The sequence below is a fragment of the Bombus pascuorum genome, chromosome 12 (assembly GCF_905332965.1).
Source record: "Bombus pascuorum chromosome 12, iyBomPasc1.1, whole genome shotgun sequence".
NCBI lineage: Eukaryota > Metazoa > Arthropoda > Insecta > Hymenoptera > Apidae > Bombus > Bombus pascuorum.
Window position 1 is genome coordinate 11661859 of NC_083499.1, and position 25714 is coordinate 11687572.

The 25714-nt window shown below is 35.1% G+C and overlaps 5 protein-coding genes and 1 long non-coding RNA gene across 11 annotated transcripts; 3 read left to right on the forward strand and 3 right to left on the reverse strand.

Moving 5' to 3' along the window:
- Window positions 1-7765: 7765 nt before the first annotated feature.
- On the reverse strand, window positions 7766-9167 carry LOC132912999 (mitochondrial import receptor subunit TOM22 homolog). The gene is made up of 4 exons (XM_060970881.1): window positions 9010-9167; window positions 8827-8924; window positions 8505-8610; window positions 7766-8433 (listed from the first exon to the last, which is right to left on the reverse strand). Exons 1-4 carry the CDS (start codon window positions 9029-9031, stop codon window positions 8228-8230), a joined length of 432 nt encoding a protein of 143 aa, XP_060826864.1. The 5' UTR covers window positions 9032-9167; the 3' UTR covers window positions 7766-8227.
- A 212-nt stretch (window positions 9168-9379) lies between these two features.
- LOC132912964 (protein flightless-1) lies at window positions 9380-16057 on the forward strand. Of its 5 annotated transcripts, none has more exons than XM_060970812.1 (23): window positions 9383-9520; window positions 9818-9952; window positions 10014-10124; window positions 10265-10503; window positions 10577-10738; window positions 10816-11036; window positions 11130-11346; window positions 11456-11697; window positions 11887-11975; window positions 12043-12113; window positions 12226-12472; window positions 12599-12784; window positions 12912-13223; window positions 13347-13519; window positions 13617-13743; window positions 13878-14000; window positions 14109-14312; window positions 14395-14516; window positions 14653-14904; window positions 15025-15151; window positions 15234-15416; window positions 15523-15636; window positions 15724-16057. In XM_060970812.1, the coding sequence occupies exons 2-23, from the start codon at window positions 9890-9892 to the stop codon at window positions 15856-15858; spliced, it is 3720 nt and encodes a 1239-aa protein (XP_060826795.1). In that variant the 5' UTR covers window positions 9383-9520; window positions 9818-9889; the 3' UTR covers window positions 15859-16057. The 5 variants fall into 5 exon arrangements, with proteins under 5 accessions (XP_060826799.1, XP_060826795.1, XP_060826796.1 ...); XM_060970813.1 differs by lacking the exon at window positions 9383-9520 and adding an exon at window positions 9550-9647; XM_060970814.1 differs by lacking the exon at window positions 9383-9520 and adding an exon at window positions 9616-9634.
- LOC132913005 (uncharacterized) lies at window positions 12430-12999 on the reverse strand. Its single transcript, XR_009659309.1, has 2 exons — window positions 12858-12999; window positions 12430-12765 (listed from the first exon to the last, which is right to left on the reverse strand). It is a non-coding gene; the product is annotated as an uncharacterized LOC132913005 (long non-coding RNA).
- Window positions 16051-16930, reverse strand: LOC132913001 (essential MCU regulator, mitochondrial). The gene has a single exon (XM_060970883.1). It carries the CDS (start codon window positions 16899-16901, stop codon window positions 16632-16634), a length of 270 nt encoding a protein of 89 aa, XP_060826866.1. The 5' UTR covers window positions 16902-16930; the 3' UTR covers window positions 16051-16631.
- A 941-nt stretch (window positions 16931-17871) lies between these two features.
- LOC132912991 (diphthine methyl ester synthase) lies at window positions 17872-19243 on the forward strand. Of its 2 annotated transcripts, XM_060970872.1 has the most exons (4): window positions 17872-18190; window positions 18296-18472; window positions 18552-18876; window positions 18957-19243. In XM_060970872.1, exons 1-4 carry the CDS (start codon window positions 18056-18058, stop codon window positions 19142-19144), a joined length of 825 nt encoding a protein of 274 aa, XP_060826855.1. In that variant the 5' UTR covers window positions 17872-18055; the 3' UTR covers window positions 19145-19243. The 2 variants fall into 2 exon arrangements, 1 of the variants encoding a protein (XP_060826855.1); XR_009659307.1 differs by lacking the exons at window positions 18552-18876; window positions 18957-19243 and having other exon boundaries at window positions 18049-18190; window positions 18264-18545.
- A 607-nt stretch (window positions 19244-19850) lies between these two features.
- LOC132912963 (uncharacterized) lies at window positions 19851-25370 on the forward strand. Its single transcript, XM_060970811.1, has 2 exons — window positions 19851-23731; window positions 24289-25370. Exons 1-2 carry the CDS (start codon window positions 20156-20158, stop codon window positions 25057-25059), a joined length of 4347 nt encoding a protein of 1448 aa, XP_060826794.1. The 5' UTR covers window positions 19851-20155; the 3' UTR covers window positions 25060-25370.
- Window positions 25371-25714: the final 344 nt, after the last annotated feature.

The window sequence follows — 25714 nt, forward strand, 5'->3', positions numbered from 1 at the left end:
GTGAAGACGATGGAGGAGAAAGAGTTGGAGCTCCAGCGTGGTCAGGGAGATTCGAAAAAGGAGCTGCTACAACCGCAACAGGTGAAACGCGAAATGAGTTCAACGAGAAAAAAATTACAATATCTCCAGAGCGATAAGGAAGCATCGTTAAAAAAGAAATGGGAAAAATTCGTGACGCTGTTCGGAAGAAAAATGAAAGAGCAATGAGCGTTCTTATCGAGAGGAACACGATGGAGAAAGCATTAAACGCCAAGATCACGGACTTGACACGAAGCCTTCGGATTACTTCGAAGGAAAATGAAACTTATGAAATAAGGTAAACGAATTAGAACGAGCTAAATGCAAACAAGAAACTACGAGCACCGCGAAAGAAAATGAGAATGCAATGCGCTCGCAGCAAGCGATGGAGAGGATGAACGTTGAATTACACCAACTCAAGGTGGACTTGGCAACTTCGAACGAGAGTCGCGAAAATATCGATCTGAAAATTAAATTGCAACACCTTCCCGATGCTAAGACAGTACTGGAAACGAACATTCTTCGTTTAGAGTGGAAAAAGAGGTGCTCGTGTGTCGAGTGTGTGTGAGGCGCAGAAAAAGCTACAGCCGATGAACGACTGAAAGAGCTCATCGATTAAAATCGATTACAACGAATTCGATGACGAAAAGGCGAATTTGGAAAAAGAAAAGGGACGATTAAACGCGAATTTGACGAATATAAGGAGCGAAAAGAAGCTGCTAGAAAAATCCGTAAATCGCGTTTGCATCAAATGTTCCGTGTTTGCTCGACGGTCTGCTCGAAGAAATCAGAAACTTTAGAACGAGCAACGAACATTTGAGTAACAAATCGGAAAATACGCAAACGGAATTGAACAGGTCCGGCGATAAAATAAAACGACCAGGAATTTGAAAGCTCGAGACTGCACGCTGATTTGAACGAACTGAATCCAAAGGAAATTAGCTTCGAATGTCGCGTGCAAACCCTTTTGTTAGAAAAGAATAGACTCGCAATACGTATTAACTAGACAACGACAATGTCACACTAAACGTTCTATTGAACCAAGTTAAGACGGTGAACGAACAACATTACACTGTCGAATTAAACAAATTAAAAACTGATTATAGTAGAACAAGGTCGAAAAACACGACTCTAGAAGCCACTCTCGACGAGGTAAGGCAAAGCAACGAAACGTTGAAGGAAGCGAGCGAGCAGCTGAACCCGAGACCGAATAAAATTCACAACGAAAGCAGGATTTCGAGAAGCAACTACAAATTTCAGAGATGATGAACGCCACGTTGGAAGAAGAGAAAGAATCGTTGGAAGAGGAGAATGTGAGCAGTTTACTATGCAAAATCTCAAAGATAGAAAACGGGGAAAATGTGGCGTATGGCGAGTTTGCAATAGCAAATCTGGCAAACGTTTCAATGACAAAACAAAATTAACGAAAGCGAGACAAGAGCTAAAGAAAGTGATGGTAGAAAACGAATCGTTAAGATTGGAGATATTAAACGCGAGGAGTCAGAACTTTAAAGTTAAAATGCAATTGGCTCGCACGAAGCATCAGCTTCGAAAGCAGAAAACTTATTATAAATTTATTATAAAGAGATCGATAGATACTCGAGTAATAGTATGAATAACGTAGGAGCGGTAACACGTATCGGCCAGACGAGTGTATTATCCTTGTGACAGGTCGACAACGGAACAAGCCGGAACAGAAACCGAGAAATTAATGGAAACTGTGAGCAAATTAAAAATGTGCAACATTGTCCTCAAAATGGAGATAAATTCTCTGAGATGCAGCTTGGTTGTTAATTTCACGAAAGACGAGAAAAGGAAGGACGAGCCGCGATTGAAGAATCTCGAACATTGAAAACGGAATTGACGACACTGAGGGACGAAAAAGAGTCTTTACGGGTTGGACTGGATACGGCCACTTCGAAATTGGATCGGTTAGAATCGGAGAAAGCTGCTTTGAAGAACGAGCCGTATACCTTACGGAAAATCAATTCCGATCTCAAACACAAAAGCAAGCGAATTACAGTGCGCTTATCAAAAGTTGAAGAAGAAGAGTGTAGGATTTGATAGCTGTATCATAAGAGCGCGGATAATCTGAACAATCCGAGTGATTTGAAGGATCTTTTAAAAAAATACATCTCGAGCGAAGAAATTTTACATTCGATCCAACAGAGAATAAAAAGGAAGATACGTAAACAAATCTTGAAATCATGTAATTCGATACAATCATTTTGTTAGTTATAATAAAATAAATTATGTTGTAATAGAAATATAGCGTAAAATACGAAACGAAACTATTTTTATCTCTAGACAATTTTCCTAGATTTTAATCTAATTTGTAAGAGAAATTTGATCCAACCCTGGAAGAACGGCATTTTATTTGTTGCCACACTAAGGTTATGTTAGGGTTAGTTTCTGGTATTTGTTACCGCTATAAGGGGGCCTACACCAAGCTCGTTACCTACAAGTCGTAATCAGCAAGCCTCGGGGAGATTTTTTCCCCAACCGCATTCTTGCAAAGAGCCAAGTCTTCGCCTACTCTCGCTAACGAACGATCACTACTCGAAACTGGTATCAACACCTGTTAATCACGAACAGATTATTGTATACGCTTCTTTTGTACCTCTAACCTAACATATTCGTTCATCGCTCACTCCTTTTTCATATTACTTTAATCTACGTAATATGCATATAATACCAGAAAGGATTTCCTCTCTGATAGTACATATACAGATGAAAATGGTAAGAAGTCCTCTGAAAGAAGTACGAATCTGATTGGTTGTTTCTGACAGACTCGACGCAATCGTAAAATTAAACACGCGTATTGACCAAAAGTATCGCATATACCAACAAAACAATATAGGTAACGCGTGACGATGGGCGATGTAGAACGGTATGCAGATACTTAGTAAGTAAGTACATACTTAGCTCCTTTATCCTGTGCTGTCGCGGGGGATCCTTCTCATTTCCCTGTTGTACAATGTATGTATTTATGTATTATATAAGTATGTACTTACATACTTACACAAAGCATAGGACTTTGTGTCTCACGTTCTGAAATACCGACCTCGATTGCTTTTTTAAGCCTTCTGCGATTTGCTACGGTGAATATAGGAACTATCTGGTATTAGACTAAATCGATAACATCGCATGTGACACGGAAATGGTAAGGAGTTCAAAATAACTGTCGAAACAAGTCATGGGTCATGAGAAAGTATTACATCGATTGCATGTTACGTCTGTTCGGTATCTCGTCTACGATATAATGCTCAAAAGAGTGTAGATTCAAAAACATTTATGAAGATGTTAGTAAAGCATAAGGTAGTCTAGAATTTCGTACAGAGATTCGTAAATAGCTATAAAATTTAACTACATCTAAATATAAAATTCAAAAATAAAATAGGGAACGTTAAACTTATAAAATTAATAAAAAGTACTTATTATTGATTACACTTCTAAATTATATCTGAATTATATTTCACTAATGTAATTACCATAGATGCATTGAAAAGAAAACCCAGTCAGGATCGCAGCCAATTAGCTCATATTACTTGCCATATAATTAATAATTGTATCAGTTATATAGTTAATTGCTTTGCTGTATAGCGATACAATTAGTAATTATACATCAAATAATACCGATTGCCCGGATCTCACCGGGTGCTACGAGTGGAGACCCACCTACCCGCGACCTATCCACGAAATTTGATATGCAACGCTAATAAATATAAATCTACGCACTCGTATTTAAGCAACGCGCAACATTAATAGCGAGAGATCCCAGTGCAACCATTTAGGAGGTTGCTGATGAACGATCACATTAGTACAGCTCTTGTAGCTGTATCGAGTGATCCAGGACAGTCTCCGACGAAGGCAGACGGAAAATTTTGGGCAGTTTGTGAACGCAACTCTACTTGACAAAACGCGATCATTCGTTATCGCAACGCTAAAGGGAAAAATAAATAGAAATCGCGATGGAACAATATCGCAACGCTAACTCTTAAAGTGAATTTAATGAAAAGTACTATTCACCATATGAGAAATCTATTTTAAATATTCTGATATTACAACTTGGAATACTATAAAATTAATTGAAAACTAACATTTTTATAATCTAATTTTAAACAATAGAAAACAGAATAAATTCTGATACGTATAAAGTTCTAAAAATTCGTAATAAAAATTACAAAAGACAATCGCGGGATCATAATTCGCAACTCTAAAACAAACACGTTTATCATTTTATCGTAACTCTAATTCAAACCGTAATCATTCTCTCGTGACACTAATAAAAACCCGCGATATTATATTAAAAACCGCGATTTGCCCAATGTGATGATGGACCAATATATACACCGGCCAAAGAAAAAAGGACTACTACTACTACTACTACAAATATTAAAAGCGAGCATAGTGACAAAGTAGTAACAAGAATGACTTCCCATGCTCTGGATCCAAAGAAATCCAGAGAGTTAAAGATTCGTTTGAAATAAGCAAATAATTTCATATCTTCGAAATAGAACGATTAAATGATTTATTTAATCGTCTTTACTTTCATCTTAGTATTCCAAATAATTAAGAAAGTATCTATTATGAAATATGTATCAAATATATTTTAAAATAAATATAAATTGTATATTAAATGTTATCCATGCTCGAATAAAAATACAATAGAATCGTTCACGCAGAGCTGCCTTAGTTAAAATAAATTAAACATTACCAAATTTCCATGAAAATTCATCGGATTGATCATTAATCGTCGTTGCATCCACGTATCAATATTCCTGTTACTTCTATATTATCCCTGCTATAAATCAATAACCTGCACAAAAAATAACTAAAAGTTAAAACAAATGTATAAAATAATTAAATGAAAACACAATCAAACTCAAATTTTATTACAAAAGTTTACGATAGAAGCTACCGGTAACAGTATCATTTAGTAAATGGACTTCATTTCATTACCTTAATATTCGATGAATCGTTAAATAAACGTGTATCAATTAAACGATATTAATAACGAGATATAAACGATAATAAAAGAAACTAATGAAGAAAGCATACCAATAGGTTAGAATACGTTATAAACCTAACGCAACGCGAAACATGTTATCGGTACGAAATGTAAACGACTGAATAATTCCTTATACCTTAATTTCACTGAGCAACATCCAAAGCGGTGCGGGATGGGAAGGGGGACGCAAGAATCGGTGGTACAAGCAGGTACGCAGTTTTGAACGATCTATACAAAAAAAATTGTATACACTGCAAAGCATTCATATGTGCAGCAAGTGCTGCGTGGAAACGAATCTATCCGAATTTCAAACAAAACATACGTCACGCAATATTCATATACCACACAATGATTACATCGATCTTTATAAAATCGTACAATAATTCGTAACCCTACTGGCAGCATTCGGTATCAAAGACACATTTGTCTAACTTGGAACGAGAGATAGAAAATGACACTGACAACTGTATATACAATTTCGTGTCTTGCAAATGGGACATACGAGTCGTACTAAACCGTTTAATATTCTATTTTCGCGACACTAAACTTTTGAAAATATCGAAAAATTATAAACTTCCGAGATGCCTGAACTAAATTTCGCTTAAAAGTAGAGGAAAGCCAAAGAAAAACTCGCGATCAATCAGAGAATAAAATAAAAATCGCGGCACGAACGAACGAGTTCGCGATCTTTCGAAAGAATCAATAGACTCACGCGACACACTCCTGCGCACAAAATAACCCCAAATTTCAGCGGGAAAGGATAACAGAATTTTATTCTTCGTTCCAAAATGGATAAGTATCATTGTACAGAATGGACCCACAATGCACTTAACATAGGTATCTATCTTATAATTAATTAATACTAAAACGCACTCATCCTATGGTGTCCCATCGTATCCAACGGTGTTGTAAATTAATAGTTTAAATGTAATTAATTAATGGTTTAAATGTTATAAATTAACAGTTTAAATACAATAAACTAATAGTTTAAATGCTGTAAATTAATAGTTTAAATATTATATATTAAAAGCGCAAATGTTATAAATAGAAAATATAAGTCGTAAAAGTTCTTCGATCTTCACGGTACGGAAGTTCAAACACAAATGAGCGCGAACGCGAGTCGTATGTTCCTTATATACCTAATGGCATACACTTGGTTTTTCTATTATAACACAATTAAATTTAATAATTTTTTAATTTTTATTGTAAATTGATGCCTTCAACAATTTATTACAATAACCATTTTTACAATTTTTACACTTTTTATATTTTCTATAAAAATAACAGTGCTAAAAGTAAATTTACACTTATATGGTACTAGTTTTTGTCTTAAAACTGTGTTAATTTATGCTAAATGCCAGTTTATGACAAAAATAATTATACTACAATAGCGAAACTTATAAACAAAATAATATAATAAAATTTATAAGTATAAAATTTATATATTATTTCAAGTTGTAATAATTACACATAAAGTTGATTTTATTCGATTATCTTTTAAATTATTGATTATGTGGGGAAAAACGCATCAAATAAAAGTTGAAGATCTAGAAAAGGAGCATATTTTACGTTCACCTAAATTAAAACAGAGAATGATTGATATCTTAAATCGCGAAACAGAATCAGAAAGCGTAAAGTAAATACAATTATCGCAAGTCGATGAAATTCCTGAAATTTTTGAGAGAGGTATTGAACAATTCGTTTCCATCCAAACTAAAACGTTTTTTAAAAGATTTGGATGCAATTACAAATTCTCTAGACAAAACCATCAACTTGAAAACAGATTTATTAAAGATTTGGAATTCGTGAATATATAACTGTAAATTGTCAATGATACGGAAAAAGGAGGTGTTAAATTAATGTAAGACTATAATAAATTATTTACGAAAAATGAGGAGCAAAAACAAGTATGTTCTTCAAATTTTAATTAATTATTGATAAAGATCATTAAGACACATTTCTAATCTTTGAAATTTAAATGTGTTTTAAATGATCTTTATCAATAAAGCCTACAAAAATGTATCTTTTATGTGTATTTATAAATGTGTTTATTCTATTACTTTTTTTCGTGGGTCAGTCTCCGGAAAAATGGAAAGAAAGGAATCCGGAAAAATCACAAAAATTATGTTTAAATTTCAAAGATTAAAAACATAATTTTTGCGGTTTTTCCGGAAACTGTTTGACCCACGAAAAAAGGTAATAGAACATAAAAGATCTCCCTTCTCTACATCTACAACGTCTGACGTATTTTTTGACATAATCAATGACTTAGACAATAATGAAATAAAATGGATTTTATGCGCATTTGAATAGTTATTTTTGTTTAAGTGCCCAGAAGCACGCTTTCCGCTTATCCAATTACGTTCAAGTTCAGCACAAATTATTTTGATATTAACTGGAACTACCCCGAGGATGCGGCAAAAGAAATCTTGAAAAAAATTTTCATTAAAAGCGAATTAGAGCCTATTGGGCATCGAAAATTTCAAAAGAGTCTGTTGAATATGCACTTACAAGCGACAAATCCAAATCGGAAACATAAAAAACGTACTTAGAATCCAAAAGATCCTAACGTTACCCTTAAAAATTCCTTTGAATTTTGGAAATTCCAAATGTAACATAAGAAACGTTAGCGAGACCCGAAAATTTCAAACGTAAATCATAAAAGTATATTTGAAATATACGAACAAAAATTTGTTTCTATCACCATTATAACATTTCCTATAGTAATTGACAATATTGAAAAACATTCTTCACTATATGTTTATTCAACGTCTTATGATACAACATGTGATACCTTATAGGTGCTAACATTACGAAAGGATTTAGTGATTTTATAGATTATAGATAACGGTGCACTACATGAAATGGAGTGTTATTTTACTAATATTTTATAAGGAAATATTACGATGCTTAAATTTGATATGATAAAATGTTGGTGAATTCGTTTTGATATAAAACAGATATTCTAAAACGAAAAACGAATAAACGTAGCGTAGATATTATTTTTAAATTCGCTTTAATTCATTTCATTCTTCTATGTATCATTTAGATTTTTGTAGCAAGTATGATAATCTTACGAATGTGTAGATATCAGTGAGATATTAGAATAGATTCAAGTTATACTAATATAAATATAAACAGTGAACAGGATGTTCGACTTATGGTAATTTGAATGCAACATCAATGGTATCGTTGCTATTATTGCTGAACTGGTGGAGCCATTGGAAGACTTGAAGCATTCACGTTCGACATGGCTTTACTAGGTCCTAGCAAGACCTGCTTCTGTTGCGACCGTTGTGCTTCTTCCATTTGTACTCGTTCTATCTCAAACAATATAGGTGCAAATAAAATAGCAGATGAGCTGAAGAATACCCATGCTGCTGAACATGAATACATATATAATCCTACAAAACAGCAAAAATGTATCATTTATTTGTAATGTGACATTGAATATCTGAAATTAAAAAGTACAGACCTTTCATACAATTGCATAAACAAGTGCCGATATTATATCCCACGTTTCGTACTTTTTCCGGAAACATTTCCGTAAGTCCCAATAATCGTTCTGCCAAGCTTTCATCCTAAAAACGAACTCAAAGATATCGCATTTTTCATAGTGAAAATTTAATATGATTAAGCCGCAACACGGAAAGCATGATTCGTAGGCAACAAAATATTTGGTTAATTCCTCAAGATTAATTATGGTTACTATCCGTAAAAGTAACGACTCGTAATAATGCAAAGTTTCATCTATTTATCACATTAATACGTAATCACTGTATATCGAAATCGAATACCTCTTCGTCATCCTCATCGTCAGGAAGAAGCGATTTCACCTCGGGAGAATGTGCGTCGCTACTACCCATGCCGCTATCCAATTGCTCTACTTCTTCGACTGAAGTCATATGAGAAAATAATTGACGATTGATAAACGAATGAACGATGTACTTTATTTTCACGAATTAAATTTTAAAATTCACCTTCTTCTACTCTGGACATCATAAATTGAGATAAATATTATATGTATGAAAATTCACACCAGTGTACAGCAGATACAGAACAACTCTGATTTCGCTATGGTCGTGGAGGTTTCTAAATTGTATTTAGAATGGCGCATGTTCAGATGAATATCTGAAAAAAGTCCCTAGACAATTTTTAAGGTATAAATCTCTATATAATCCCTGATAATATATAGATGCATTGTATATTTCTATTTATGTTTTTATAAATATATAATAATATTGAGAGACAGAATGAAATTGATAATTAAAAAAGATAATTTAAAATAGGAAGATATAAAAGATTAATCCGTCCTTTCGTTTCTCTTTCTCTCTCTCTCTCCCTCTCTCTCTCACTCACTTTCTCGTTCGTTTCATACGTTGTTAAATAGAACTGTATGTCATTAGTCATTGCATTGGATCTTTTCGATAAAAATTCAGTATTTTGTTCATGTCATGTCACCAACAGTATTTCGATGAACGTATAAACGATGTTCGTATCACTTAATATCCAAAGCTAATTTTCTGAAACGATTATACAATTTTTGGAAATATCGAAAAAGAGTAATAGATATCGACCGTTTTTACATTGGAAGTTCAAGAAATTGTGACATTTTCTAGTATTTTCCATATTCTATTCTTAGTAATTGTGCATAATTTTTATTTGTTTAATCTTCAACGTTCGTTATACTTAAACAAAATTTTTGAGTGCTTAAGCGCATGAGATATATTTTTATATCTAAATATTTTTCTGTATGTTATATATGTATTACATATATGTTACATATAGATTTACAAGCGTCGAACGTAACGTAAATAGGATTTATAAAATCACGAAAACGTCCTCTCGAATTTGATCAGAATGGCAAACACAGGAGTATTACCCTTTGTACGAGGAGTTGATTTTAGCAGCAACGACTTTAGTGTAAGTAATTATTTCCTTTTAGAAATATAGTGTTCAGCTGTTACAATTTTACATTTTACAGGATGGCAAATTTCCAGAATCTATACGGTTAATGACTGGTATACAATGGCTGAAATTGGATGAAACCAACTTGACTGAGATTCCAGAAGAAATGGGCAAATTGTTGAAGCTGGTAAAGCTGTCTGCGTATGGACATTTATTTTTTAAGTGTGCACAAAGTTCAGGATGAAGCTATCATGATCGAGGTTCTTATTGATAGTTTGGTAAAATATAAATAATAAAAATTAAATTTTTCTTCTTTTCCAAAAACAGGAACACCTTTCATTAGTTAAGAACAGATTGGAACGCTTGTATGGAGAATTGACGGAACTCTGTTGCCTTCGTACATTGAACATAAGACGTAATAATATTAAATCAAGTGGAATTCCAGCAGAATTATTTCATCTGGAAGAATTAACCACATTAGATTTGAGTCATAATAATCTAAAGGAAGTACCAGAAGGACTAGAAAGAGCTCGATCTTTGTTAAATCTGAATTTAAGTCACAATCAGTGAGTGTTATATATACAAATTATTAAACAGTTGCATGGTCGATAATGAATAATCCTATTATTGTCTTTTCAGCATTGAAACAATCCCTAATACATTGTTCATTCACCTAACTGATTTGCTATTCTTGGATCTTAGCAATAATAAGTTGGAAACACTACCACCACAAACTCGTCGCTTAGCAAATTTACAAACTTTAAACCTGAATCATAATCCATTAGGACATTTTCAATTAAGGTATAGTAAATGAGATCAATATGGCAAACCATTGTTGAGTTTTCAAATACGATATTGTTTATTCTTTTTTCACTCAGACAATTGCCATCCTTGATGAATTTAATGGCCCTACAGATGTGCGACACGCAGAGGACATTAAACAATATTCCATCAAGTTTGGAGACTTTAACGAATCTGCAAGAACTTGATTTATCTCAAAACAATTTACCCCGGGTACCAGATGCGCTTTATTCTCTGTTGAATTTACGTCGCTTGAATTTAAGTGATAATCAAATAACGGAATTGTCAACAGCAATCGGTAGGTTTATCTATCGCGATATTAATTCTGTGATTACTGCATATCTCTTGACAATCTATGCGCGATGGACGTATTGCAATATTTTTATTTCAGAACTTTGGACAAAATTGGAAACATTAAATATATGTCGTAATAAATTGTCCGCGATACCTGCCTCTCTGTGTAAAATCGTTACTCTCAGAAGATTATATTTGAACGACAATCAATTAGATTTCGAAGGTATTCCTTCAGGCATTGGCAAGCTATCTTCGTTGCAAGTATTTTCAGCAGCTAATAATCGTTTAGAAATGATACCCGAAGGTTTATGCAGGTACACCAATTAACTTCCCTTTTCAAAATGCTTCTCTAAAATAAATTAACGTAATAAGGACTTTTCATAAGTACCACAAGCATCATAAATGCACGTATTCCTTTTTCAGGTGTGGATCGTTAAAGAAATTAATATTATCGTCTAATCGGTTGATTACCGTACCAGATGCTATTCATCTTCTTACCGATCTAGAACAACTTGATCTGAGAGATAATCCGAATTTAGTAATGCCGCCAAAACCAATGGAAGTTCAAAAAGGTTCCGGCATCGAGTTTTATAATATCGATTTTTCCCTACAACATCAATTGCGGCTTGCTGGCGCTAATGTACCTACGCCTATTCAGACTGCCGGTAAGTCTGTTCTTACTCACAATATACTATATGTACACCAGATCGTGATTTACACCGAGCAATCATAAGTAATTAATTATAAGCGATATTAAACTTATATATTCAATTATTTTGAGCATGAATGACCACACTATGAGCATTGTTTAATTTCTCATAACCATATTTTACAGTTTATTTCTTATATTTCAGGTAGCAAGGATCCAATAGCTCGCAAAATGAGACTGAGAAGAAGACGAGACCAAGAGGAAGCTGATCAAGATCAGGCCAAGATATTGAAGGTATATTATGAAAATAAGCGAAAAGGGCAAGTAATTTGAATCGATTAATTTTCTCTTTCTTCTTTAGGGTATGAAAGATATAGCAAAGGAGAAAAATAAAGACAAAGAATGCGAAGAATCAAAAGCAGAGTCGTTGAAGTAGGTAGAAAATATGCATTATAAGAATTCGTTTTTGTGCATTATAAGAGATCGATTCATTATTCGGCAATTTCGGGTTTCTTATCTTTTTTATCTTACTTTCGCTTTCAAGACCCAAACGATGGGATGAAACTTTGGAAAAACCACCACTGGATTATTCCGAATTTTTCGACGAAGATGCTGGTCAGGTTCCTGGTTTATCTGTCTGGGAAATAGAGAATTTTTTGCCCAATGAAATAGAAGAAGTGGCACATGGAAAGTTCTACGAAGGCGATTGCTACATTGTTTTAAAGACTGAAATAGACGAAGCTGGGTCTTTAGTTTGGGCAATTTATTTCTGGATAGGGGAGAAAGCTACGGTAGGTATATAATAATATGTATAATGTATGTTTGAAATAATCGATCAGTTTACGATATAGCAACGTGCAAAGAACACGTCTTGAAAATCTGTCATGTTTTTCAAATCGATGTATAATACTTTATAGTTGGATAAAAGAGCTTGTGCTGCAATTCACGCAGTAAATCTACGTAATTATTTGGGCGCGCAATGTCGTACAATCAGAGAAGAACAAGGCGAAGAATCGGATGAATTTCTAATGTTGTTCGAGTCTGGCATTACATATATCGAAGGAGGTCGTACCTCGTCCGGTTTCTATACAGTCGAAGATACGGTTTGTATTATTGAATTTGAATTTACATTATTGACCTTACTTTTCTGACTATATCTTACCATATTTTTTTTACCTTGCCATATTATTGTTCAACGTGTTTGCTTTCGATTCGGTTGGCGCATACCAGCCATCGATAACACGATTGTATAGGGTTCATGCTGCCGGTGCTTCCATCCATTTAGAACCGGTCCCTGTTCGTTGTGATTCCTTGGATCCGGGTTTCGTATTCGTCTTAGATACTGGCAACAAGATCTTCATATGGTACGGTAAAAAAGCGAAGAGTACATTGAAGTCAAAGGCGAGATTAATGGCTGAGAAGATCAATAAAAATGAAAGAAAGAATAAAGCAGAGATCATGACAGAAATTATGAATACAGAGTCGGATGATTTTTTATCGTGTTTAAACGTCAAAGATATTTCGCACCTGCCACCGATTGCCGTAAGTTGTTTGAGTTGAATTGTTTTTAAGGCACGGCTACGCGCCTAGAAATCTACCTCGCAAACGCTCCGTGATCTTATTTACAGCCAGATCAATCTATTGTTTTAATGCTTCTCATTATAGGAACATGTGGATGCAAATTTTGTACCACTTGCGCCACGTCTGTATCAAGTACAACTTGGTATGGGATATTTGGAATTGCCACAAGTCGAAGTACCTCATGGGAAACTAACCAACACGCTTTTAAACAATCGCAATGTTTATATATTGGATTGTCATGTAGATGTTTACGTTTGGTACATACTCAAAACTTCTAATATAATCTCAAAATACTGAACAGTATGAACTCACCAATGTGCATGCTTCAATTGTTATGTGTATGTGTGTGTATAGGTTTGGCAAAAAATCTACAAGATTAGTACGAGCAGCGGCTGTTAAACTCTCTCAAGAATTATTTAACATGATAGAACGACCAGAATACGCAATGGTAACCAGGTTACAAGAAGGAACTGAGTCGCAGGTACAAAATTGATGAACTTGAGATAGAAATACAGAAGATTCGGTTGACTCTATTGAGAGAAAGAGAGAGAAAAGTGTGAGGAAGAGGGAAAGAGAGAGAAAGTTTATAACGATATCTTCCTTTTCTCTAATTAGATCTTCAAATGCAAATTTTCTGGATGGGATGAAGTTATAGCAGTTGACTTTACTAGAACTGCCGAATCAGTCGCGAAAACTGGGGCAGACCTTACTAAATGGGCGAAGCAACAAGAAACGAAGGTACGCGAAATAAAAAATGAAGACTATAAACGATTCGCAAAATAACGCGAGTTCCTTCCCCCTACCCGTTCTCCTACCAAAACCAGTGAAATAGTTTTGTTTCGACAGGCGGATTTAGCCGCACTCTTCATGCCTAGACAACCGCCTATGTCATTTATGGAAGCTCAACAACTGATGTCGGAATGGAACGATGATTTAGAGGGAATGGAAGCGTTGGTTTTAGAAGGAAAGAAGTTTGTACGATTACCGGAAGAGGAATTAGGTCATTTTTATAGTGGTGATTGTTACGTATTTTTATGTCGTTACTGGATGGTACGTAATAATTTGTACATTCTTTAAATCGACTTTGAGCAGACCTTTATTTTATCATTGATGATACGTTTTCCCATTTTAGCCATTAGATACAACAGAAAATGAAGATGGCGATGAGCAATTCGAAGAGGATTATCAGTGTACTGTATATTTCTGGCAAGGCCGAGATGCGGGAAATATGGGATGGCTGACATTTACATTTAGGTGCGTACAGAAAATCGTCTTTTTAATTATTATTAATTGCACACAAATAATTACTATTGCAATTGAAAAGATAAAATGATTTGAACACATGAATAGTAATACTGATAAAGTATTAATGAAAGGTATTTGCTTCCAGCTTACAGAAAAAGTTTAAATCTTTATTTGGTGAGAATTTGGAAGTAGTTAGAACTCATCAGCAACAAGAAAATTTAAAGTTCTTGGCATATTTCAAACGAAAATTTATTGTTCATCATGGCAAGCGTAAACAGCCTAAAGCTTCTGGTAGTAACAAGGTTGAATTCTATCACTTAAGAAGTAATGGAAGTGCATTGTGTACCAGGCTCATACAAATACCGGCTGATTCTACGTTATTAAACTCTTCATTTTGGTAAGATTGTTAAAATAAGGGCTGTCTTTGTTCTTTTTCTTTTTGAAAAAATTACTTCATCTTTATTGCTTTACTTTACCAATACTTAAATACAATCATGTACATGGCGTTATCCTACAGCTACATTTTAAACGTACCGTTCAATAACGACGATGAAACGGGAATAGTATACGCCTGGATTGGTTCTAAAGCAGATATCGAGGAAGCTCGTTTGATTCAAGAAATCGCCGAAGAAATGTTTAATAACGTACGTTTATCATTTACTGTACCCTGTCTGTTTCAATTAGTAAAACTATAATCTGATCTGTATTATCAAATGAAATTAACAGCCATGGATAAGTTTACAAGTTTTAAACGAAGGTGAAGAACCAGATAACTTTTTTTGGGTAGCTCTTGGTGGAAGAAAGCCATATGATATCGATGCAGAATACATGAATTATACGAGACTATTCAGATGCTCGAATGAAAAGGGATATTTCACGATCAGCGAGAAATGCACCGATTTTTGTCAAGTATATGATAAATTTACTAATTTACGTTTGCGTTAGTGAGAGCGAAGTTATATATGTATATAATATATATATATAATAGATTTATAATCAATTAATACTGTTCCAGGATGATTTAGCGGATGACGATATTATGATACTTGATAATGGCGAACAAGTATTTTTATGGTTAGGCAGTCGATGTTCAGAGGTAGAAATTAAATTGGCATATAAATCTGCTCAGGTAAAAATGGATTGAATGAATTGTAAAAGTATCCGATTTGCAAAATTCCTGAATAAAGATAAATAATTTAATTACAATAATTTTTAGGTATACATCCAACATTTACGAGTAAAACAGCCAGACAGGCCACGTAAATTGTATTTAACAGCAAAGGGAAAAGAATCTCGAAGATTCACCAAGTGTTTCCATGGCTGGAGTTCACACAAAAGACCACCTCAATAAAATATTCAATAATATGTTTCTGCTCTTATTATCCCAATAACGTTTATCAACGAACCAAATTTCAAAACGAAATTAACGAATATCGATGAAGTACTGATGATGCAAATTTATTATGTTGTTATAAACACAAAAAGAAACTTTCCAATGTCAAGGAATATTGTAATTTTTGAAACCATTAAATATACCCAGAGCTTGTTTCTTTGCATTGTGTTTATTTTGCAATCCATTGAAACAATATTTACAAAATATCTGTATGTCTGTACACCTAGGTATATACATTTTCTATATGCATTTTAAAGGAATACATTTAGACATACATGTAGGTATGTACAGAATCAGTTTGCCTTTTAGCAAAAATTGATAATAAATAATACATTACTTGAATTATGTAAGTAATACTCTAAGAAGAAAATTGAAAGCACCGTGTACATTTTATTTACTGTGACAACTATATATGCAAAACATGTGCTGCCCAAAGGTGACACATATTACATCATTTTATATTTTTCCATACCTCGTTGTCATAGATCTTGAAACAGAAAACAATGTATAGGCATGGAAGAAGTCTATTTTCCTCGCAAGCAAAGATAAAACGGTAGCACTGAATGATACATGATTATGAAAGAACAATGAGAAGCTTGTTTATGCAAAGTACGGTTTAGGGATACGTGCAAAAGTTTGGGTCGAGGCTCGATATGAAAAACATAAGATGTAGAAATTTGATAAGAATAACTTAAATCTTTGCCTTAATTAATTTGCGTACCGAGAATAAATTAATCATCATCATCATCATCCGCAGGTACGAACAATTCTTTCTCTTCGAGAAAATTAGCCATCATTTTACTTAAAGTAGCTCCTATGACTAGTCCTGTCATAACACTGCAGATGACACCCAAAAAACCGAAACGTGCTCTTTTTGGTTCTGGTAGAATCGCACCTGAAGGTGTTGTTATTCTTGACCGAAAATGTACTTTCGTTGCCCCATTTATTTTCCTTAAATCGTTGACAGTTTGTAATGCAACAGATGTACGTTGCAATGCCATTCTTCTATTTTACCGATACTATATAAGCACTGAAAATAGTGATAGAAGTGTACTGTGTATGAAGCGTTAATATGACAAATAACATAATAATAATAGTAATAAGAAATAACGTAGACACGATTATTAGATAGACTACAAATAGAACATATAATTGAAAAACGCGTTCGTACCATAGACACATAAAGATCGCGCGAGCGATCTGAGAAAACGATATAGGAACGAAAAGAAAACTACACAGACGTTAGTTGTGACGTTGTTGCGACGTTAGTGTGCATGCAAGACGAGGACAGAAGAGGCTTTATGCAGCATCCTCTTTTTATTCCCATATTATATCCACTTACACGGTATACCTGAGTTATGATTTTGGAGGCAGCATAAATTGCAGTATTAATACATAAATAGGAATGAAATGTATAATCAGTTCAACGAGACGAGGTAGTAACCGTAAAGAAAATATTAAAATTCGAATTTCAGTTACCAATACCAACCGTACCAATTAACTTTTGTTTACAATTACCACCTCGTCCTGTTAGACAGATTATAGATTAACCTCTTACTAACTACAACTAACTTACTAACATACTAACTCGCAATAACGATTAAAAAGCTCTTAAAAATATGTATACACACGCTGTATTTTGATTAGATGTGTGTTTCGATCACGTTCGATCAAATATCGATACAACTGAATATTTAAAACACGATCGCTACTGTAAGCAGCACATAGTTTAGTGAGCAATTAAACGATCAGTTCGAAATCATCATTATATATATGCACAGATAACGCGCATGCGAATAATACTAGCTCTGACGATATAGAATCTGACGCCATTTTTGTTAAAATAATAGGGATAAATGTAAAATACCCTACACGTACATATATAGATTTGTTCAGTTGCTTCTTCCTTAGCTTTTATACATATGTAGCGATAACGTAATACATCTATATTTACCTACTTATGGCTGTGTAGTTACTTCGATAGTTTTGCACGTTGTTGTTTATTGCATTGGGCAATCGTTGAGACATAAAATCATCAACAACAAACGTTTATGACTTTTTCTTTCTTGTTCATTTCCCTATACCGGTCATTTGAACAAAACATTGATTTTTATTAAACGATATCGTGCATATAATTCAGGGAGACGTGAAAAAAATGTTACACGTGATTGGATTAGGCCTTGGTGATTCGACAGATGTAACTGTAAAGGGTCTCGAAATTATACGAATGTGCGATCGTGTCTATTTAGAGTCGTACACGTCAATTTTGTCTACCAGCTTAAAAGATTTGGTAGGTAGATTAAAGTCAAGGGTAGCTCTGGTTCCTTGATTAATTGAATGTTTAACATAAATAATGATAATAGGAGACCAACGATTGCATATTTCAACAAATTAGGAACGATTTTACGGATGTTCGATACTGGAGGCAGACAGAGAATTAGTTGAGAGTAATGCGGATGAAATATTGCCGAAGGATGAGAAGGAAAATGTTGCTTTCTTGGTGGTAGGTGATCCGTTTGGTGCCACTACACATTCGGATTTAATACTACGAGCTCGAGAGAAGGATATAAAGGCAAATATTAGAAAAAATTTTTTTAATAAAACGAATTTTATTAACCGATATTAAAAGTCTTTATCATTCCATGATTCAGGTAAAGATTGTTCACAATTCCTCTATTTTGACCGCAATTGGATGCTGTGGTTTGCAATTATATCGTTTTGGAGAAACTGTTTCTATCCCTTATTGGAACAATGATTGGCAACCAAATAGTTTTTATGAGAAAATTATTTCAAATAGGCAGAGAGATCTACATACGTTGTGCTTATTAGACATTAAAATAAAGGAGCCTACGATAGAGAGTATTACTAAAAAGAAAAAAGAATACATGCCGTCTCAGTTTATGAGTGTCTCGGAAGCTGCTACGCAATTATTAAAAGTCATAGAGGAAAAAAATAAAGAAACCAAGGAGAAGCCAGGTAAGATACTAGAAAAGTATCATTTCCAAATAATCCTGCTTCTAATGAATCCATGGAAAATGAAATTTGTTGTTTTACAGCGTTGGAGGAATCGAGTCTTGTAGTGGGTTTAGCTCGTGTAGGCTGGGACAATCAACGCGTCGTTGCTTGTTCTCTAGGAGAAATGGCTTCTATCGACCTAGGCCCTCCTCTCCATTCTTTAATCATTCCTGCTATCAATCTGCATCCTCTTGAATTGGAATTTATTACTCTATATAAGTGTAAATAAAAACGTTTGGCTTTGTTGAAAAAGAAAACAACCACTGTTCGTTGCTTATAGCTCTGTATCAATTTACAACAAAATAATAAAACCGATTAATTACTTAAATTACAGATTTGAAACTGGATGATATTCTTAAGACACGTAAAAAAGACAAACGACTTGACGAAAGTCGTCGGTAGCGAAAGCCACGTTGACCGTTGTTCAAATATTTTATAATATATAAAAACGTGTTGCGCGTGTAATATCGTGAAAGCAATCTGTTTTTTAGCTACATATATTAGAAATTTGCACGAATTTGATGAAAAATGTTAGGCTACAAATTTAGAAGATCTGACAAAGGCAAAGAAATAAAGTGAAAATATATAATGCTATCGGTAACGATGCCCGAACAATTTTATGTAAGTATGTACGTATATACATACCTATATAGAGAATAGCTCACTTAGCGCTAAGGTTATTAAGATATTTATTTATAAAATTTATTTTGGAGAAATTTCTTTAAAGTTAACACTGATCTTAAAGATAAATTCCTAACTACCTGAATTCGTTAATCGGCATACATAATTGTTCGAAAGATAATTTACGTTAAAGAAAAATAATATTCTGGCAATCTCATAGCCATGACTATAGAACGTAGAGTATATGTATATGTATTCGATCGATTTCGTGCATGCGTAATAAACAGGTGTACAGAGTTTACAATCATCTATTCACTTTCGATACGTGAATCACGGTATATCTGGTGTTTCTGTTTCCTTATATTTTGCATCTTCCCTGATAGTGAGCAATTTTCCTTTCATCATCGGGCAATCACAAACATTTTTGTTTATTTATTGATTTTGAGGAAAAATGTAAGAAGGAGGAGAGACGCGAACATAAACTCGAGTGTCTTTCTGTCTTTGTATCTGTTGTGTTTTTTGTTTCTTTTTGTGCAATTACATACTTCCATATAAAGAGTAACAGCTAACAATTACAGTACAGATACGAGGAGAACCGAGTGATACACCGAGTACGATAATGTCGGAAATAGACTACATAATAGCGCCACGAATACCACGAGGCTTGGCTCCTGCGGTTGAAGGACTTGCACGAGAAATTTTGCGTCAAAGACCTCGAAACATTTACGCATTCGCGGCCCAACATTTCGCAGAATTGGTGGAATTAAGGGATAAAGAACGTACCGATGAAATCGTTCCGAGGATACTGAAACATAAATTGGCTAACGATCGTGATGCTGAAAATCGTAACGATTATTTTCGTAGGTGTAAATACAGTAACTTGATCGAAGAAGCGATGGTAATAAGGGAAGTGAAGGAACTAACGACATCGAGAAGCGCAACGAAAAAAGCTGTGGCATCGAAGAGAAGAGGAGAGACGACGAATAAAAGTGGTTGGTCTATAAATAGGACGGTCAAAGGATTGAAGAAGCACGAAAATACAATTGGAAGAGAAGATTGGAATAGAGGATTAAATAGTAAAGAGACGGAGAAATCAAGTCCTGGTTACTCGGATCATCGTTCACCACGATTTTCGAGTCAAGTTACTTGTCATCGATTCGTTCGATCTTCGTCCGCCGGAAATATTTTCGCAAAACGTATTAAGCGTCGAGAAGTTAAAGAAAATCACGAACAATTCTATACATTTGTTTTAGACGATAAAAGTTACAAGAACGAGAAGAAAGTGATGCGACAAAAAAGTGCCGATCAAATCGAAAGAGATCGCGCGTATTTCAAGGACACTTGTACGAGCGAAGATATAGACATAGATATTGTTTCGACGGAGGCTAGAATCTGTCGAAATTTAAAAGATCAATGGAAAATGATGATCGAAGACGAGCGAAAAGAGCAGGAAAAATTGCAAGAGAAATTTGGTAATACGAGAGGAGGTGATACGAAATTAAATTCCCGATTGGGAAAGAAGAACGAGAGAGAATCGAAAGACAGCGAAGTGGAAGAGATGTTCATTAACGTGGGATCGCGATCCGATTCATCAGACAGCAACATAATTTTTGACGATGCGATGAAAAAGTTGACCAATGATGGACCGATCTCGGTGGTCCTTCCATCGGTCGTTACGCGACAACCTCCTGTAAAATGTACAAGGAACAACGCGTATGAATGTAACGGGAAGGATAGCACAGGTAATTTGACATTGCCACCGATCTCGAGTGATGGATCCAAGTCGACGAAGAGGGGAAACAATTTAATCGAATTACCCTCTTTGTTAAACGACGTGGATGTTCGGTTGAACGAACAAACGATACGCTGCCAGGATTACGAGGATCCAACAAATTCGAATTGGAATCCTAAGGATCTGGAATCGGAGACAGAGCTTAAAGCAGCAGGAACTATCGAAGGTGCGACTTTCGATTACGATTCGAAAACGATTGAAGAGGAACGCGAAGACGAGGATTTAAAAGGCGACAATGTGAACGTAGATACGGTCCCATGGAAATATCCTCGTGGAAGTGAGTCCGAAGGAAATGGAATTCTTGTTATGACGGGGAATACGATGGAGGAAGGTATCGATAAACAGCAAATTCTAGGAGAAGTAGAAATTATTCAGCAATGTTTTGATTCACCACGGGAGGCGGATATCGAGGAAACTTTTAAAGACAGCTTAAACGTAACACCTGATTCGATCGATCTTTCTCATTGTCAGAGGGCAGATTCGTTGGAACATTTGGAGAACGGGAAAGAGGAAGAGGAGGATGAGGACCAGGACGAGGAGAAAAAGGAAGAGGAGGAACGATATCGACCGAACGAGCTTGAAAGGAAATTAATCGAGATAGAAACGGTCGAGAGAAGCATCGAAAATACGTTGGTCTGTTCTCAGACTATTCCAAAAGAAATCGACGATGGATTCGTAGTATCGGAGCGTTCGAACGAATTTTCGATTTTGAAAAATTTCGAATCGGAGAAACCAGACTGCGTACACGAAAGGCAGGTATTGAGCGTAGGAGACGAGTGGACGAAGAAAAATCCAGATGAAAATCAGAGTCCAACGAGCAACGAAGATAACGAAGATTGCGACGCTAATATCGAGATCGACTCGATGGAAGATGAAATGCCGATTGGAAAAAGTTTAGACTGCAATCTTGACTCTGACAACTCGGAAATTTTCCTTAATGGAAACAACAATAGCGATGATCGAGATACGCGTGACCATTCTACGAAAAAAGGAGGAATCGATCTTTTTTGTTACGTTCTTACCGAAGGCTCCCCTAGTGAAATACCGGAAACAGTAACCACCGTAATTATACCTGATAATATCGTTGACGATGACAATGATAACGATGTTTGTAAAATCGAGTTCGAAGAGGGTACGAACGACGAGGGTTGCGTCCCTTTCAACGAGCCCATCTCATCTTGGAATATCGAAAGAAAGCAGATAAAGCATGGGATTGGAGAAGAGTATTGTCACGGCGAGAATCCGTTTGGAGAATATATACATCCAGAAAGTGCTGTTGACTATACAACGAATATCGATGCTCATATTTTACGTGGTATAAAAAATGCTGCCAATCGAGCGCCTGTTTATCAAGAAGATCTTGCAAATATCAAAGAGGAGGAAGAAAATGATAGGGGCAAATTTTCTAACGTCGACGTCCAGCGTAGCATCGACGATAGTATCGGCGTTTTTTCAAAAAAGTCGGCCGAATCGATGGAAAATAAAAATAGTATCGAATGCGAAGAAAAATTTACAAGTTCCAGTCAAGAAGAGGATCAAGAACGAAATAGTATGGACGATAAGGACGATGCACGATCGAAAGATCTGTCTAAAGAAACTCCAAGGAAAAGAAGAGAAGAGGAAAGCGGAACGTTCGATGATCGTTCGAGTGATTTTTCTTTGTCGTTTGAACAACTTGGAGCTGGACCAAAAGTACCTGAGTTAAATCTGGATTCGTTACAAGACATAACGATATCGTCGACGATCGAAAAGGGCAATTCGAAAAATCTTAATAATCAGTCGGAAGAAGAAAATGATAATGTTACTTCTTGCGAAGGCGAAAACGTTTCTTTATCTTCCTTCGATACTTTAGCTTCTGAAGAAAGAGTAGACGTCGGTGAAGCTTCGTCCTCGGAAAACGATCGAGTAAAAGATTTTATCGAGCCGGCGGGTCAACAAACCAAAATTGAAAGCGAGACCGAAAGGTATTCAAAGGAAGAGTTTCAAGGTAATGAATGTATTAATAACACGAGTTGCTCGCTTGTTCGTAACGAAGATGAAAAACAATCTCTTCGCGTGGAAGAAGAAATTGCACGGGAATTAATACAGAATTTCATTATCGATAATACCGACGTAGCTGAAAAAGATGCTGAAACGAGCGACGTGATTCCTTTAGAACTGGACGATTTAATGCCCTCGTCATCTTCTAAACATCAGACGAGTAACACGAATCAAACCGATGACTTTATCGTTAAATTTCATCCATCTATACAAGAATTAGCACCTGAAGCAATGATCGAAAAATCTTCTGGTCGAGAAAAGGTCGACGATGACAATAATCAAGCAGCCAATGAGAACGAAGAAGACGAAAAAAGAAGCGGAGGAAGTGGAGAAACAGCAAGAGAAGACGACGGAGGAAAAGAAGCAAGTATTTTGCTACCATCCATTCGTTTTTCTTTTCTTTCCATTCTAAAATATGTAAAAAGATATCTTACGCGTTTTTATGATACTAGAAAGAATTTTGTTCTTTTAAAATTAAAATTTTTCAAAGTTATTCTTTGATGTTATCAACCAATATAATTTATGGATCGAGATTTGCATCTACAATGTACATTATACGTATGTATACATATTACATGTATACATATACATATATATAGGTATACATACCTATTACATGTACACACACACACACACACACACACACACACACACACACACACACACACACACAGAGGTATACATACCTATTACATGTATACATATACATGTATATATATAGGTATACATGTATACATACATACATACATACATACATACTTGCATGTATACATACGTATACTTGCGTAGATGCATCTACTTTTGTTTTATTTTTGAACAAATAAGGAGTCTTCCAATTTGGCCAACAAATTTTTAAAGATAAAATCTAAGCTAATTGCAATAATAATTTTGACAAGGTTGCTTTTCTTACCCCACTTTAGGATCAAGTAGAAATGGCATCTTTGGAAAATCAAGGAAACAGGAGCAAGCCAATCGCCGGTTCATGGCACACTGGGGAATTTCACGATTCCTTACCATTACCTTTCGTTGAAATTTCAAAAAGTCTTTCCGCCACGAACGTTTACGATTTAAAACCTGTAAACTGTGAAAAGACGGATGATTGCTTTACTTCTCCAACTAATCTGTATGCAGAAGATGGAGAATGTAAAAAAATTGGTCGCAACATACCTCTTTTTGGTTATAAGTTTACTCCGACCACTGCCCCTCGTGGTATTGATATCTTCGAAAATTTGAGTTTATTTATTAACGAATCGAATTGGAGTAAATTATCTTTAAACGCTTCGTCTCCTATCATTATTCACAGCAAACGCGTGTTGGAGCAAGTTCATACAACGGACGAAGACGAGAGTGATCCACTCGTCGGAACGAGTTCAAATTCTGATGCTGACGATCTTCGTGAGCCATTAGCGCTCGATAATACACCGCAACCTATCGTTATAGAGGAAATTTCGGATATCGACGAAAGAGGAGAGCAAACGTTATCGCTCCGCGAAGCAGATACGAATTTAGCGAGAGAAATAAGTCCGTTTTCATTCGAACGACACAATGACTCTAATAACGTTGAAGATAAAAATAAAGAAACACATGGTACGCCATCGTCGATTTGTGAAACAACGAATGGGCTTATCGAAAGCGATAATTTGCTTCTAGATGCATGTATCGACTCTACCAACCATCAAGATATCGATTAGATCGTAGAAAACGCGGAAGAAGAAAGAATACAGATATACCGTATCGAGAGAAAATCATATTGTTAACTCGATTTCGTGAAAATGAACAGTTTCGATATAAAATACTTTGAAAAGCACGATCGATATTGGAATCACAATGTTAATCCAGAAGTTTCAGTTTCTCGTTATTAAGGCGATCCTTAATCGAAACTGAAACAATCAAAAGTAGACAATTAGATATAAATCATTTATACAGGTTCTTTTTCTGCACACATTAGTGTACCTATTTGCTACAAAAGAGAGAGAGAGAGAGAGAGAGAGAGGAGAAGAAATGTACACTATACGTTATACTACTATACGTACGTCGTATACTATACTGTATGCTGTTTAAGTCGAGACTCAGGAGTCAATTAATGTAAAAGAAGGCACATGCGCAAATACGAGTTCGCTAAAAGAGCGTGAGACTCTGTGGCAATTCGCTACATGCTTATAGTCCTGATCGGGAATTTGTGTCTGAACGATTTCGTTCTATTTCAAAAGAGACGTTACTGTATGCTGCCACGTACTATGCCTTATACCAAAAATCTGTTTGATGCGAATTTCGACCAAGTTAATATGCATATCGTACCACAGGAAACATATATTAAAATTGTGCACGTGGATCTTCTAAAGATAA

What these genes read in the sequence shown, in the direction of transcription:
- LOC132912991 (XM_060970872.1), top strand. Translation starts at nt 18,056, where the DNA reads ATGTTACACGTGATTGGATTAGGCCTTGGTGATTCGACAGATGTAACT. An exon ending in CTACCAGCTTAAAAGATTTG is followed by an intron (nt 18,191 to 18,295) that starts GTAGGTAGATTA and finishes TCAACAAATTAG; the next exon opens with GAACGATTTTACGGATGTTC. An exon ending in CTCGAGAGAAGGATATAAAG is followed by an intron (nt 18,473 to 18,551) that starts GCAAATATTAGA and finishes TCCATGATTCAG; the next exon opens with GTAAAGATTGTTCACAATTC.
- LOC132912964 (XM_060970812.1), top strand. Translation starts at nt 9,890, where the DNA reads ATGGCAAACACAGGAGTATTACCCTTTGTACGAGGAGTTGATTTTAGC. An exon ending in GGATAGGGGAGAAAGCTACG is followed by an intron (nt 12,473 to 12,598) that starts GTAGGTATATAA and finishes AATACTTTATAG; the next exon opens with TTGGATAAAAGAGCTTGTGC. An exon ending in TCTATACAGTCGAAGATACG is followed by an intron (nt 12,785 to 12,911) that starts GTTTGTATTATT and finishes GGCGCATACCAG; the next exon opens with CCATCGATAACACGATTGTA.
- LOC132913001 (XM_060970883.1), bottom strand. Translation starts at nt 16,901, where the DNA reads ATGGCATTGCAACGTACATCTGTTGCATTACAAACTGTCAACGATTTA.
- LOC132912963 (XM_060970811.1), top strand. Translation starts at nt 20,156, where the DNA reads ATGTCGGAAATAGACTACATAATAGCGCCACGAATACCACGAGGCTTG. An exon ending in AAGACGACGGAGGAAAAGAA is followed by an intron (nt 23,732 to 24,288) that starts GCAAGTATTTTG and finishes ACCCCACTTTAG; the next exon opens with GATCAAGTAGAAATGGCATC.
- LOC132912999 (XM_060970881.1), bottom strand. Translation starts at nt 9,031, where the DNA reads ATGATGTCCAGAGTAGAAGAAG. An exon ending in GATGTCCAGAGTAGAAGAAG is followed by an intron (nt 8,925 to 9,009) that starts GTGAATTTTAAA and finishes ATATGACTTCAG; the next exon opens with TCGAAGAAGTAGAGCAATTG. An exon ending in TTTATGCAATTGTATGAAAG is followed by an intron (nt 8,434 to 8,504) that starts GTCTGTACTTTT and finishes GCTGTTTTGTAG; the next exon opens with GATTATATATGTATTCATGT.